Source organism: Phodopus roborovskii, unplaced genomic scaffold, assembly GCF_943737965.1.
Source record: "Phodopus roborovskii unplaced genomic scaffold, PHOROB, whole genome shotgun sequence".
Taxonomy (NCBI): domain Eukaryota; kingdom Metazoa; phylum Chordata; class Mammalia; order Rodentia; family Cricetidae; genus Phodopus; species Phodopus roborovskii.
This window is the reverse complement of record NW_026125278.1, coordinates 11,288,544-11,305,020: the sequence shown is the minus strand read 5'-3', so window position 1 is coordinate 11,305,020 and position 16,477 is coordinate 11,288,544. Positions and strand designations below refer to the sequence as shown.

At 46.4% G+C, this 16,477-nt stretch overlaps 1 protein-coding gene across 1 annotated transcript in view; it reads left to right on the top strand.

The window, feature by feature from the left end:
• Window positions 1-283: 283 nt before the first annotated feature.
• The window catches only part of Gipc2 (GIPC PDZ domain containing family member 2), a 71,425-nt gene continuing 55,231 nt past the window's right edge, over window positions 284-16,477 (top strand). Inside the window, exon 1 of the mRNA XM_051195441.1 lies at window positions 284-717. Coding sequence (XP_051051398.1) covers window positions 478-717 — 240 coding nt within the window. The 5' untranslated portion in view covers window positions 284-477. The remainder of the gene's footprint in view (window positions 718-16,477) is intronic.

The window sequence follows — 16,477 nt, the reverse complement described above, 5'->3', positions numbered from 1 at the left end:
GAGGGTCTCATTCTGTAGCCCAGGCTGACCTCGAACTCGCGGCCCCAGCCTTAATAGCCTGGGGAATTACTGGCCCCAACCACCACACCCAACTGAGTGTTCAGATTCTGAAAGGTGAGGCAGGGCCAACATGCTACTTTTAAGATTTCTTTGTTAGCATCACCAGGCCTTCACGGAAATCGATTTTCACTCAGAGGCGGCCTGGGCAAGAAGGGAACTGAACTGACCAGCCACGCCATTCACAGCTTTCATTCTGCCCGAGCCCCGATAGCCGGTGGCTGCTTCGCCCAGGTGCCCTATCCTCCACTGGGAGGGGGCCTGAAGCCCGCGCCTCCAGGCGGAAGCGCAGCTGCCATTGGTCCAGCAGCCGCGGTCACCTGTGCGGAGCCCGGGTCCGGAGCGCAAAGTCCGCTGTCCGAGGCCAGGAAGCTGGCGCGGGCGGGCAGCACAGGTGGTCCAGGCCATCGGCCCTGCAAGATGCCGCTTGGACTGCGCAGGAAGAAGAAGGCAGCCAAGTCCAAGGAGACGGCGCAGCTGGTGGAGGGCGACAGGTCGGGCGTCCGCGAGGGTGTCCCGGGACCCCCGGCTCCCGCGCGCAGGCTGGTGTTCTACGCACAACTGGCGCACGGCAGCGCCACGGGCCGAGTGGAGGAGTTCTCCAGCATCGAGGAGCTCTACGCCAAGATCGCCGGCGCCTTTGAGATCGAGCCTTCCGAGGTAAGCGCAGGGAGCGCAGCTTGTTCTCCGCCCAAACTGGTGGCGCAGTACCCAAGCCTCAAGTCGCCCGCAGGGTGGGGTCGGTCCCCAGGGTCTCAGGGGAAGAGAGTGGTCAGGGAAAAGGGCAGTCCTAGGGCCGGATGGAACTATCCGCTCAGATCCGGATTGTGGGGCACCGGAATGGGGCGAATAGGTTTTCTTTTGTTAAGGAGTCGGCCGGCCATGGATGTGCCCAGGTCCAGTCGTGCAGGATAGGATGTGCACCAGCACCTTCCTGGACTCAGATATGCTCCGACAAACTCATGCCCTCCAGGGGACCTGGACTTTACTCTTAGGCTTTTTTCTGTTACAGATAAAGGGGAGGGAAAATGGAAGTTCCTTCCGGGACACACCCAACGTGAATGGGGAAGGCTTTGCCTAGGGCTCACTTTGCCCACCCCTGTTATTCCTAACAGACCCAGAAAGAAATGCTTTGGTGGTTATCCATAGGAATTAAAAACCCGGGTTGTTATTCCACGGGAGGTAACTAGCGAACACAGTTTTCACAGAGCCCAGCTTCGTTTTTCCAAGGTATCTTAAAAGCGACCAAGAAATTAAGGGAGCTGGAGTTGACCTGGGTCCTATCTTGTGCATTAGTTTATGGGAATTTTTGTGGATCCTTCATGTTTACCCAAAAGAGCAACCTGCAAATGCATGCGTGTTTTGGAGCTTCTGCTCTTGAATTCAAATTCCTGAACTCAACAGAAAGAAAGCAGGCCCTTTGACACCCATTGGTGAACTCAGGGTCTAGGGAGGTTGGTCCTGCGGGTGTTAGCCGGCCGAGGCTACTGGAGTGTTTGCGGCTTCTGAGAGAACTCATTTAAGAAAAAAAAAAAAATAGTGAACAGAGCCCAAGAAACAACGCTCTGGACAATCCTCTGGCCTTCACATACAGGGGCACACATAAAAGCATTTTGTTCACTGTTGTGTGAACATGAAAGAAAACACACACACACACACACACACACACACACACACACACACACACACACATGCACACGTCTCTTCAGGAGTGCTATGGGCTTCCAGAGTGTTGAGAACAACTTCCAGTTGACACAAAGCGGCCTGCACACATCTGTTCTGCAATTAGCACTGTGTGTGCGTTTCTTTTCTTTTTAAAATTAGTTGTTTATCAGGTCTGTTTAAGTGAAATTGGGGTCAAGGCAAAGTTTCGGTAAGAAAAGAGTTGTTTTTATGAATTTTTTTTTAGATGAAAGCCATTATTTTCTGTAGGTGGTGTGTGTGTGTGTGTGTGTGTGTTTGTGTGTGTGTGCATGCGCGCGCGCGCGTGCATATGTGTGTGCAGCCAGACTCCCTGGGACTGGAGTTAGGGATGGTTGTTAGCTGCCTTGTGGGTGCTGGGAATCAAACCAGGGCTGTCAGTGCTCTTTAGCCACCTTAGCCCCTGAGCCATCTCTCCAGCCCCAAGAAAAGAGGTTTGAAAGTATAACTCTGTCCTTTCAGGGTTCCCAGGCTCTAAGGACAAATCAGAAGTCTTTTAGTCAGTTACTTATTGTAACTGAGGATCGCCATCATAACACAATGTTTGCATAGGACTGTTCAAAGTGAGTTTCCTCTAACCTTCCCAGGTGAGGTAGGTGGCAGGTAAACCAGACACAGTTGACTGTGGAGCCAGGTTCTACGTCATGCAGTAGCTGGGTGTCCCTGGCCAGGGTTGACTCCTTTCAGAATCAGCTGCCTATCAAATGTAGATAAGGATACCTACCAATGAGGCTGTCACACTGGCGGGAGGAGTCACTGCTCTAAGAACTGTAATTAATACCATCGATACAGGCCAGTTAAACAAGTGGCTGACGTGCAAAAAGGTTGAACCTCGACTAAGGTCACGTAGATTGGAAAGAAAAAAAAAAAAAAAAAAAAAAAAAAAACAAGGTTTGTATTTAAGCCTGGCTCCTGCGGTCCCCAGGCTAGGGAGTGTTTTAGCACAATACTGAACAGGTCTAGGCTCTCTGCTGTAACCAGGGACTCCAGCCTTAGTGTCTTACGTGAGCAGTTTCCCTAATCACTCATCGATACATTATTCTGAGCTAAATACACATGGTTTTCGTCACTCTACTTAATCCTTAAGCAGTATTAGGTGTTCTTTCTTCATGAAGAGGAATCGCACATGGAGAGAGGCAGAGCCCACATGTAAGACCACTTTTTCCTCCTGACCCCAGATTCTGCAAGGCCGCATTGCCAACCAGTCCTCTCTGTCTTTTAGTAAGAGCTTGATAAACATGTTCAGTGTTTTCAGTTTCCAGTGCACCGACTTGCAAACTAAAATTCCAAGAGAAATAATAAGCATAAGGTGTTTTAATGTGCAAAGTCCATAAACACAATTTTATAGCAGCAATGTGTATATATTAGTGTGTGTATGTGCATGACCAACATTCGTTTTCCAGCAGGGTTATAAAAACCGAATGGTGGGCGAGATGGCTTAGGGGGTAAAGGCCTTGCTGCCAAGACTGACAACCTGAGTTCTATCTTCAGAATCCACACGGTGGAAAGATAATGGACTCTTGCATGTTGTTCTCTGACCTCTGTACTCGTACTGTGGCATGATGGCAACCCCCCCTCCCAGAATAGTGGAAAAACCCTGCAGTTACTATAATGAGCATATACAGCCCCTTCCAGGGAAGCACTTGTCTGCTGAGGGCTGCTGGGAAGGAAAGTCATGTCTTTAGTGGTATAGATACTTGGGAGTTACCCCTACTCCAGTGGAAAGTTGCACACCCATGCTCATGAAGGCGCAGCCCTAGCTAAACTCAAAACGATAAGAAAATGGGAGGCGAATTGTTGTTAAGAGGTGGGGCTTGGCAGGAGTTTGAGGGTGATAAGAGAGCATGGGAGGAGAATTCGACCAGATTACGTTTTCATATTATGAAATCATCAAATAATCAGTTTGGCCACCACTGTATAGTGTAAACACCCCGGTAGCTGACACGGAAACTGGCATCAAGTTCCCATCACTCTCTCCTGTAACCTTCACGCCCACTCATGCACTCTCCACAGTAACCTTCAGGTGTATTAAGACGCATGAGTATCGCAAAGTTTGAGGACAGCCTAGGCTACAGAGCAAGCCCGAAGCCAGTTTTGTCTAAAACAACAACAACAGAACAAACAAAACAAAACAAAAAAAACCAAAGCAGAAGCTGGCTGGTGGTGTCACGCCTTTAATCCCAGAACCCAGGAAGCAGAGGCAGGCTGATCTTTGTGAGTTCAAAGCCAGTCTGGTCTACACAGTGAGTTCCAGGACATTCAGGGCTACACAGAGAAACCCTGTCTTGAAAAGCAACAGCAACAGCAAAAATGTAAACCAAGCCAAACAAAAAGAAATAGAACAAAAAAGATAACAAGAGAAGAAACACTCCACAGGGATTCTGGTCCCTACCCTGGTCTCCAGTGAGGCCATGGTGATTACACTTGGGTTTTTTGTTTGTGGATGTGAGTGTGTATGCAAATCAAACCTCTCCCCTTAGAGAGTGGCATAGTGACTCAGAACCTTCCTGACTCTGTCAGTGGCTGCAGGGACAGAAGTAGCACTGTGCCTCCTCCTGGGGTCAGGTGAGGCAGAGGCAGGCAAACTTCCAGACGCTCCTATGTCCCCAGCTGTAGTAGGCATGCGGTGGGTGGTGTGGCCAATCTGTCCTCACTGGGTGTTTCTTATTTTATAGTTGAACCAGGTGTGCCTCTGAGAGGTTAAGCAGCTTTCCCAGAATCTGTAGGCTTAGGCTCAGAGCAGCCAAGACTTGATTTCAGTTTCCTGGTTCTAATTGTTTACACAGAAGCTGGAAGGTTCTTAGTAATTACACTCAAATTCTGAATACAAATCCAGGAAATTTTTTTTTTTTTTTTTTTTTTTCCCTGAGACAAGGTTTCATTATGTAGCGCTGGCTGTCCTGGAACTCACTCTGTAGACTAGCCTGGCCTTGAAGTTCCAGAGATCCACCTGCCTCTGCCTCCTGAGTGCTGGGATTAAATGTGTGAGCCTGTGTGTGTGTGTGTGTGTGTGTGTGTGTGTGTGTGTGTGTAAGGCAGCTTTTGACTAACTGAAGATACTGGGAAGTATTGACTGCCATAGGAGGAGGGTCATTTTTCTTCAATAGTGCAGCTACTGGTAAGTTTCCCATGCTCCAGTAAACCACTCCCCATGCTAAACTCACTGGGTCAAAACTAAAGTCACGGAAGTGGGGAGACTTGTCAGGAAGAGGGGTTCACAACAGAAACGGGAGGGAACCAGACAGGGTGATGATGAGTGAATCTGACCAAGATACACACTGCACATACACAAAATTGTCAGAGAACAAATAAAAACGAGAACGCACGGAAAGGAAGAAAGGAAATCGAAGGAAAAGAGAGGAATGAAGACAGGGAGGTTTGGGGTTAGTCCTTAGTGATTGGGTCAAGGTCACCAAAGCATTGGTTTGCCCTGTGCGCTCAGGGAATGAGGCTAATCCCATATCCATAGATCTTAGTAATGCTGTTTACTGGGGAAAGTGATTTTACCTGACATCCACTCTCTGAGAGGTTGTTTCTGGGCAACAGGAGGCTGCCAACGGTACCTCAGGTAGCTCTCCAGTGTTAGCTGTCCTTCCCCCTCACTGGGCTCACTTCATTGTCCTCAAAAATAACATAACACTATGTCACTATGTCATTCTGTGTCACTGGGCGGGCGGTCTGTGAATCCAGCTCCCCCCTCCCCCACCCGCCAGTCTTCTGTACCGATGGATAATGGCGAAGACGGAAGGACATTTTATATTCTCCAGAACGCCATGGCTTGGTGCTGGTGCCCAAGTTGAGAAAGGAAAGGGCTTCTGAGAAGCCTCAAAGGTGGCTCCCCGTGTGCTGCAACTCAGGCAGAAAGTGACTTTGTTTGCAAACAGCTGCAAAAGTCACCATTTGTAAGATGATTATGCTCATTAGCTTGACTGCTATAATTGCACCCTATATATCTGTTAAGTACTGTGTTTCACACCTTAAACACACACATTTCTTTTTCTTTTTCTTTTCTTATCTTTTTTTTACATTAAAGGGAGCAGTGCAAGCATGGAAGCCTGAACTTGAATCCCCAGTTGGGCATAGCTACATATGCTTGTAACAGCAGCACTGACAAACAGAGACAGGCAGATCCTGGAGGCTGGGTGGCCAGCTGGCCTAGCCAAAAGACATCATGTCTCAAGGCAAGAGATAGAAAACAATTAAAAAAAAACAAAAAACAAAAAACAAAACATGCAACATTCCCCTCGGCCTCTGCACACGAAGGTGTGTGTGCACCCGTGTGCTCATGTGCATAGGCCACACATATGCATACGCACACACACACACATACACATGCAAACACACATACACACGTGCACACACACACAGAATTAAACTGGAAACAAAGAAGGAAGGTTAGAGATACAATGCCCCTCCCCCCGTTCCCCCTCCCCCCTGCTGAGGGCAGCCTTGCTCCTCCATTTGCTATAAAGAGTTAATATCTACATCAGGCACCAGGACTGCAGCATTAATGCTAATGACGCAGATTGTAAATCCTAAGTTTGTGATGACTCTCTCATGTAACAAATGTGCTTTTAATAATAAATATGAAACCACTGAGCTGGGGGCATAGTTCAGTTGATAGGACTCAAGCTCAAAACCCTGGGTTCAGTTGCCAGCACTCCATAAATGAGGCGTGATGGCACACACCTGTAACCCAGCACTCACCAGGAGGCTGATGACGAGGATCTCAGTGAGCTTGTGCTGCATACATAGCAACTGATCTGACTCAAACAAACAAACAAACAAACAAAAAACCAAAACAAAAAACCCCCAAAAAAACAAAAACAAAAAAATCTCCAAGGATGTTCCAGGTCAGGTTCAGCTTTTAGGCCCTTGGAGTTGTACCAGTGAACAAAGGAAGCAAACGTTCTTACCCTCTTGGAGCTTGTGTTCCATTAGGGGCACAGGACGGAGAGTAAAGTCCTGGAGCTGGGACAGTGCAGTGCAGTGGAGGAAAATTAAGCAAGGCGCTAGGTAGGGTTCTATGCATCCAGATGATCAAGGTCAGCCCTGCCAAGGGGAACAGCACACTCCCAGAAGAAGCCCGTCCAAATCCACAGTCCTGCCAACGTCCCAGGGACCGCCAGCATTCACAGAATAACCGCACAGCCAGACTGGCTGAATCACCCTGGTCGCAAGGACTTCGGAAGAGGGAGATCACTGAGCAGTTTATTCAGGACCACGGAAAAATTCCTGAGCCATGTGAAGAAACTGAGTTTCTGCTTTCTGGATATGCAAACTACTAACTATGTTCCAGTGTATGACCTGCTCCTACAGCCTTTCCTCATACAAGGATTTAGAAGACATATCATATAACCAGCTACTCGCTGAACAGTTACAGTACTGAAATATTCAAAACGCCTCTTCAACAAATGTATAACCACGCTCAACAGCTCATGAGTTGACAATGACTCAACTCTTTTATATAACCTGAATATTAAAAAAATAAGGATGGGGAAATGGTTGAGTGGTTGAGAGCGCTGCATAAACAAGAGTACCTGAGTTCAAATCAACACACATGTAAAAAGCTGAGTATACCGTGCATGCCTGTGAGTCCAATGTTGTAGGGCAAAGACTGGAAGAGCCCAGGAGCCTACTAGCCAGTCGGCCTAGGTGCAGAGGGGGTGGTCAGATTCAGTGAGTGGCTCTGTCTTGAGGCAATAAGGCAAAGAACAGAGGAAGACACCCCAATTCTTCTCTGGCTCCTGTGTTTGAACATCATGTACATGTATACACTCTTATGTGCATGTACCACAAAACACCATACATGCATACATATGCCACACACACACACACACACACACATCCACATGCCAAACACACCACCCACTCCCCAACACACATATATATGCACAACAAATAAAAAGTGAGAAAAAATGCTATTCAGCTTTCTGAAGAGACGTCCTTCATTTGTGCAAGGAGTTAACCAGGCTTTTAGAGTCAATTACTTACTTTTTTTCCTCTTTCTCTCTTTTTTACTGAATTGCTCATTTAGTTGTTGGGGGGAAGCATCGGATAGCGGCTTTTTGCATAATTGGCCATCTGTTTCTATGTGATGATCACAATAGTCTGCAGGCAGCCAACGTCAGTAGCAAATCCAAAGCAATTCACAGGCTCTGTTCACGCCTTCCTCCAGGGACAAAAAGCAGCTGAAGCCAACAGCCATGTCACAGCAGCATCTTCTCCTCTTTGTGTATATTCGGTGTGTGTGGTGATGGGCTCCATGGGGATGACTGTATCGCTCCTCATGTACCCCCATCCTATGGGGACCCTTCCTAGTCCACAGCCTCGCTTCTACTAGTACATGGACATGATGGGAAATGCCCTCTCTATGCTTGACTATGTGTGTCTCTCTCTCTCTCTTCTTTTTTTTTCTTTCTGTTTTTGGTATTTTGAGACAGGGTTTCTCTGTGGCTTTGGAGCCTGTCCTGGAACTCGCTCTTGTAAACCAGGCTGGTCTCGAACTCACAGAAATCCACCTGCCTCTGCCTCCCCAGTGCTGGGATTAAAGGCGTGTGCCACCACCACCTGGCTGACTATGTGTTTCTCTTCTTGGTTGAAGAATACAGCTGTTTTGGCCAATGGGCAGGCAGAATTTAGCTAGGCGTGAATTCCAAACAAAGCGGTAAGGAGAAGACAGAAAGCACAGAGCCTTGTAGCCGCCAGGGAGTCAAGAGACCCCGGCATCACCAGTAAGCCAAGGCCATGTGGTGATACACAGATTAATAGAAATGCATTGATAATTAAAAGAGAGAGCTATCCAATAAGGAGCCTAAGTAATTGGCCAAATAATTATAAATACATATTAAGTGGTTATTTCACAGTGGCTTATATATTATACATATATTAAATGGTCATTTCATAGTGGCTTATATTTTATAACTATATATTATAAATATATATTAAGTGGTCATTTCATAGTGGCTTGGGGACCCAGTGTGTAGAGGAAGCCTGTTCAGTGGGACTGAGATGGATGGAGAAAGTCTCCCTCTACAATTTGTCACCCAATGTGGGGCACAGACCCATGAGCCTGGGATTAAGAGTCTCATGCTCTGTGGACTGAGCTAGCCTGCCATACATAATCTAGCATATATGCATATGAAAATGTGCAATGTTTGTCTGAATCTGGCTTCTTCCACTTAATATGATGATCTACAATTACATCCTTCTTTATAATGCAATCCTACAATTGCATTCTTCTTTATAAATGAATAAAGCTCCATTAACTGTGTATGTGCATGCATAAACACATACATAAATGCACACACACACACACACACACACATACACACACACACACACACACACATATATATATATATATATATATATATATATATATATATATATATATATATACACTTTTTTTTTTCCCTGTTCACACACCAGTTAACAGACACATAAGCTGATTTCATAGCTCGGCTATTAGGAACAGTGCAACAATAAACATGGCTGAAAGGGTTAAAAGTCAAATTAGATAAGCCTCATTAACCCCTCCTCCAAGTTACCCTGTTCCAAGAAATTTTAAAACCAGACCATTTTCAGAAAAACTGAAAAGGTCACGGTGTAACCCCGAAACCATAGAATGTTTCCTTCCCATGACAACCAACGAAAATATGCAAACTAACAGGTTGTACTGCCAGAAATATGAATTCCCCTAGCCCCCAGTCAGTGAATCCCAAGGTCACCTACTCTAACCCAATCCTGAACAGCCAAGGCGCGCGCCACCCTGCTTGCCGTGTTTCCCTTGAAAAACCCTCGCAATTGAGGCCGGGCGCCCTTTTCCCGCAGGGGCTGTGCCAGTCTGCTGGACAGAGCCCCTGCCGGGGTTTGTAACTTAACAGTACACCTTGTGCGTTTGCATCAGTGAGCAGGGTCTTTTGGGGGTCTCATCCGGTTGGCATAACATGGCTGTGTACGCTCCTCCCTGCCGTGCTGATTAAAAGTCCAGAAGTGGCATAGTTTGAGTCTATGGCATCCCGGCTGTAGTTGTTGGAACATTTATTCTGGTTTCCTAGAAGCTGCACTAACTTACATTCCCACCAGCAGCACGTGGGGGCCTGCGCTCCCTCCGCCGCTTGCCCGGCACTTGGCTTTGTTTATTATTGTAGTTGCTGTCAGTGCGTGCGTGCGTGCGTGCGTGCGTGCGTGTAGTAAAGAGTGCCCATATGCCAAATGGCACATGTATATGTCAGAGGACAATTCCGTTCCGTGGAACGTTCCGTTCTTCCCACTTGATATGGTTCCGAGTTATACATTTGTATAACTTTACCACTAACCCAAATTTCCAAACCTGCTTTTTGTCTTCTTGAAGAGAGCAATTCTGAGTTCGGTAAATTGATCTCAATGGAGTTTTGATTTGCACTTTCCTAATGAATACTACAACATTGTTTGCGTACAAGGACAATAAAACATTTTTTGTGTTTGTGTTTACTTCTCAACATGAATATTTTGTGTTTTTCCAACATTTCATGTTTGGAGATAGGGTCTCTTAATAACTTGGAGCCAAGAAGGATCCACCTGTCTCTACTGACTGCCCTTGCACTGGGGTTTACAGGTGCACACCACCACGTGTAGTTTTTCCTTTATCTATGTGTACGTGTGTATACCTGTATGTGTACTGCGTGCCTGCAGAGGCCGAAAGATGGTATTAGAACTTGTGCATCAAGAGGTACAGGTTGTTATGAGTTGCCCAAAGTGGGTGCCAATAACCAAAGTGCTGTTCAAGAGGAGCAAGCTCTTAAACATTGAGCTGTCTCTCTACCACCCCAACTCCCCCTTAAAAGCATGGGTGCTTGGGATTGAACACAGGTCTTCGTGTTTACATGGCAAGTGTTTACTGTCTAAGCTATCTCTCTAGACCTTCAAGCCTTGGAATTCAGTCTCCAGGCAGCTCTCATTCATGGCGTATTGTATATAGGCATGAACTGTGGGGCGGAGTCCCTGGAGGTCTTTAGACAGGCTTTAGCAATGGCGGTCGCTGCTGGATTAGTGATGCGTGTGCTAAAGAGACACCCTGAATTAGGCTTCCCTCACTCCACCCTTTTTCTGTTCTAATAGTCCAATGCTTTGATATTTTCAATCTTCAGGGCTTCTGGTTACTTCTAAATACCTTCCACCAACCAAGGTTGCTTCCTGTTACCTCCCGAGTCCTGTTCTGTGGCCACCACTCCCATTTCACGCTTTGACAATTTTCCCTTTGCATTCAGACTTTTTGGTGCATCCGGGACTGGTCTGAAAGTGTCTTCAGATGACGGTGGCCTTGAACTTCTGATCATCTTGCCTCCACCTCCTGAGTGCCGGGTCACAGGTGTGTTCCACCAATGCTCAGGTTATGTGTCATGGAGGAGGGGATCCAAGCTTTTGAGCACTTAGTCAACCGAGTCACGCCCCCAACCCCACTGTCTAAACATTCCACCCCACTGTCTATTCTAATGCTGCTTTTTGTTTCAATCGTTTTTTAAACTCACATTTCAGTCTTAGCTGTAGTTCTGCCAAGAACCTTTCCCTGTGGGCCTACTCATTTTGACAGTGACAAGTGCATGCTGTAACCCTTGGCATCGGCGCCCTGAGTTACACTCAGTGACTTTCTCTCTCCCTCTCTTCCCGAGAGCTAGGCTTTTGAAAACTCTTGTTTCTTAAGTCAGCAGATGTTTGGGCGCTCCTTTGACCTCTGCTACAGTGAGATGAAGCCCACAGTATACACAGCAGGGGGACTAAAGTCTCCTAGACGGTGTGTGGCTTTACTCTCCAGGCCAGGAAGCTGACTTACTTTTTAGAGGGTGCAGACATGCCTGACTTGTGTACTAAAGGTAGGGCTTAATCGACCATGCATTCGCTCTGTGTGTCCTTTATAAATAATACCTGGTTTGCTGGTATTTTCTGCCTTTGTGCTGTCTTGCCTGAGAACTTAGGAATGTGTTAGCAATCAGTTTGTGTGCTTAGTGTTCCCCAAGGAACATTAGTTTCATTTTCATGTGAAGAATTCACGAAATGACATGTTGACAAGTAAAATGGGAGGACTTGGGGAAGGCTCAGTGGGTGATGGCACCTGTGGCCAAGTCTCATCTTACACACACACACACACACACACACACACAGACACACACACTCACACATACACACAGACACATACTCACACACTCACACATACACACACTCATTCACACACTCACACAGACACATACTCACACACTCATTCACACACTCACACAGACACACACTCACACACACTCACACATACACACACTCATTCACACACTCACACAGACACATACTCACACACACTCACACATACACACACTCATTCACACACTCACACAGACACATACTCACACACACTCACACAGACACACACTCATTCACACACTCACACAGACACACACACTCTCTCTCCCTCTCTCACCTTTTATTTATTTTTTAAAGCAAACGTCCCTGGTCTTCTTTCCTTTTTGCTGGGGGACTGCATTATTTTCTGTGCCCTTCATTATGAATCACAAATCAGTTTCTCAGGCAGAGTCTCTGGGTGTCAGGGTCCAGTGTGGGAGCGCCAGGACCCTCTCTCTCGTGCCTGTGGCTCCTGGATGTCTCTCTATCCTGCCTGCAGTGTCCTGTGGTGTAGACGGAAGAGTTCTGCAGGAGAGGAGCTGGCCATGGTGCGCATCCTGAGACATCTTAAATTGGGGAAGATAAGTCGTGTATTATGTGATGGCCCGCCTGGAAAATGGCCCGTTCTGTCCTGTAGGACTTCCATGCATTGCCTTCTCCTTCATAGGGAAGATTTTTCTCTGCTCTTTCCTAGAAACTTGTTCTTTAGCACAGACCACCCAAAGCCACATCAGGGCTGAAGGGCACGCCCCTCCCCTGAGAGTCTGTGACTCTTGTCAGACTATTGGTTTATTGTCTCTCTCCTCTGTGATGTGGAGAGCTATTCTGGGCAGGGACCAGCCTTAGGTTACAGTTAAAGTTTTATGACGTTAAGCGTTTTATGGAAACTTTACGTGCAAAAGGAAGAGAGTAATATAATTTATTCCTGCGCCCAGCACCAACAGCTATCAAACATTTGCCAGCATTTCTTCCTTCCCTCCACTAGAGGAGATTTTATTGTTAAATCGGTGTAGCAGAGGAGAACACATAAGACAAATGTCACGTATAAGGGAGCAGCGGAACACTCCTGAGCCAGGAACATCAAGAGACAGACCTTGTCCCAGAGCTGAATCCCTCTTGCTTTCAAGAGCAACCACTGCCTTGGTTTCTATGGTTATGAATGTCACACAGATCTTTATAGTTTTTACAAAATTATTTATTATATCAATGCATGCAGGTGCAGTAACCAAGAAAGACCTTCGGCTTCCCAATTTTTCTATTACCTTTATTTATTTGTATGTGGGGGTGCACATGCGTGTGGAGGTCAGAGGGCAGGATACAGGAGCTGGTTCTCTCCTTCCAGCATGTAGATCCTGGACTCTAACTGAAGTCATCAGGTTTGGTGACAGACGCCATTGTCCATGCAGCCAGCCCTTGATCTTTAGTTGCCCATCCTTCTTCCCCACCCTTCCTAAATTTGGGGCATTCTGTGACTGTGACACCAAGCACAGTTTATGTGGTGTTAAGGCTAGAACCTTAGCGTCGGGCTTTGTGTTTGCTCGGCAATGACAATGGTGTGTGGGTGTCACTCTCTCCGTTAGAGGCCAACTGAACACCTGTTCTGTAGGCTGAGTAGTGTCAGGAGAGGAGCGGATCTAAGAAGAGACAAAGGCCTGGGAGGAGAAGCCACCGCAAGCTTAATGGGTGTCCCAAGGGTCAACAGTCTCTCCCCTTAGGAGAACTGCTATTGTGTCATCAAGGAGGAGCCAGATTTTAATATTCCTAAGAAGCCTGTGTGCTTCCTGGAAGGCTTTTGTGCTCTTTCTTTGTTTTTCTCTGTGCCCTGAGGATAAAGCCCCAAGCTAAGCAAGGGTGCTTCTTGAAACTAATTATTCAAAGAGAAGTAACTAATTAACAAATACCTTTGGGCTAGATGCTTGCTGAGCTGGGCCAGAGCAAGTCAGGGAAGAGCTGGCTTTTCTAGGTTAGGATACAAAAAAACCAAAATAAACAAACAACAAGACAAAACAATACAAAAACCACAGCTTGGCATTAGTAACTGTAGCTCCTGTGTGTCATGCTGAGTGTTTGGGTGTTAAATGTATGGCTGGCAATCAAAGCTTGGGCTTGGCAGATACCAGAGGGTTCCTGAAATAGATTGGTGCTGCCAGGAACAGACATGTCTCATTGTCAAAAAACAAAACCCCTTGTGTTATTAAAACATCTTAAATGCCATATTCTGTAGGTCTCTGAAGTGTCTGAGGACCACCTCTCTATCTAAAATGTATGTGTTTGACCTTGAGAATGTACCTAACATGATTATGAGTTTGATCGTTCTAGTGACTAGGCACTGACCTACATTTCTCTATTTAATCGGCCTACAAGGTCCTGCAGCTTTTCTGGATGTCTGAAAAAAACGGGAAGGGGTTTAGAACTGGCTGGGCAGGATGTTCACTTTCTCCTCTGTTGGTGGCTGAGCGGGCTAAGAACTCAGGCACCCGGGAAGCATCCTTGTTGTGTATAAAAATCTCCCTGGGGATAAAGCACTTGTGAGGACAGCCAGGCCCAGCTGTTTTTATTTGGTGGCTGACACCCAGGATCCACTTCTCAGTCTGTAAAAGTCACAGGTTCCTGAGTTACAGTGTGAAAGTGGCCTTGGAGGGGCAGGTGTCAGGGTTAAGGAGATGGGTGGTTCTGTATCAGCCTGTTGCTTTCCTGCCGTGGTGGCCATTTGATGTGTGTTAGAGCCGTTTCCTTGGTGGCCCAGAGCCAGTTCTGATCCAGCCTCCCCCATGCCCCTCATTTGACATCAGCCCATGTTCTGGTTGTAGTTAGGAGTTACCCATCCTTGTTACTTCATCCTCCTCCTATCCCCACTTCCTCGCTTGGTTTTCCTGGCTGCGTGAGTCGGGGTGGGAGAAGGGATGTACGTCCACACTAAGAAACAGGAAGAACGTGACTGCTGTTGCTATCTTATCTAAAGAGACGATTCCTTCCAGAACCTCTAGAAATGATCATGATTCACAGTGTGGGCAACTAGAGCTCACAAGTGAAGTGCGCAAGACACTGCCGGGCAACGCCTTAGATCCCAAGTGTCTGTCCAAAGCCAATTCACTCCCTTCCCCTCCCCCACCTCCCACCCCTCCCCCGGAACAACACAAGGTCTTGTTATGTCCTCAGGCTTGGATAGAAATTTCAGTGCAGCCCCAAGGTGTCTCAGAGTCACCTGCCCTCTCCTTCAGAGACAGTGCTTTCTCTACCTTTATACAGTGACTTTTTTTTTTTTTTTAAGGCAAGCTCTTTCTATGTAGCTCTGGCTGTTCTGTAACCCACTAGGTAGACCTTACTGGCCTTGAACTCACAAATATTCACCCGCCTCTGATGCTAAGGTACTGAGTCAGGGCTAGGGTTAGGGTTGGCGTTAGGGGTTAGGGGTTAGGGGTTAGGGGTTAGGGGTTAGGGGTTAAAGGTTAGGGTTGGGGTTGGGGTTAGTGTTAGGGTTTAAGGGTTAGGGTTAGGGGTTGGGGTTAGGGTTAGGGATTAGTGTTAGGGTTAAAGGTTAGGGTTAGTGTTAGGGTTTAGGGTTTAGGGTTAGGGTTAGGGTTAAGGGTTAGGGTTAGGGTTAGTGTTAAAGGTTAGGGTTAGAGGTTAGTGTTAGGGTTTAGGGGTTAGGGTTTAGGGGTTAGGGTTAGGGGTTAGTGTTAGGGTTAAGGGTTAGGGTTAGGGTTAGAGTTAGGGTTAGGGTTAGTGTTAGGGTTTAAGGGTTAGGGGTTGGGGTTAGGGTTAGGGTTTAGGGGTTAGGTTTAGGGGTTAGGGTTAGGGTTAAGGGTTAGGGTTAGGGTTAGAGTGATACCAAATCTGGATCCATAAATGATTCTTAACTTTATCCTCAAATTCATCTAATTCTAAACATGTGATACCATCCTTACCACTCTGAAATACTTTAAACATTTTTTATTTATATGTACAATTTAAAACAATATATTAACTAACCATAATATTAGAGAGAACCAAATATTTTTTTAACATGCAGATATTTGGAAAAACTAGAAGACACAATGAAGAAATCAGGTGTTTGTGCCTGTATGTAGTAAAAGAATATTTGGGTTTAGAGATAATAACAATAGAATGACATCCCACCGAATGTTGATATATTCTCTTTCTTTCTTCCTTCCTTCCTTCCTTCCTTCCTTCCTTCCTTCCTTTCTGTCTGTCTGTCTCTGGGACTTACCAGGAGCTTGTGGTAATTTAGTATAAACTTCCCAAATGCAGGAATTACAGTTATGGGACACCATGTTCAGCTTTCTTTGTCTTCATATGTGACACTTTTAAATTTACTATGAGTTTGTGGTGTATTTGTGTGTGTGTGTGAGAGTGTGTGTGTATTGAGAGTGTGTGAGTGTATAGTGTTGTGTGTATGTTTGAGAATGTGTGTGTGTAGGATGCATGTGTATGTGTGAGAGTGTGTGTGTATGTGAGTGTATGTGAGTGTGTGGATGGTGTGTGTGGTGTGTGTGTGGTGTGAGTGTGTGTGTATGTGAGTGTGTGTGTGCACTATGATATGCACAGGAAGGTTGAAGGATAACTTTCA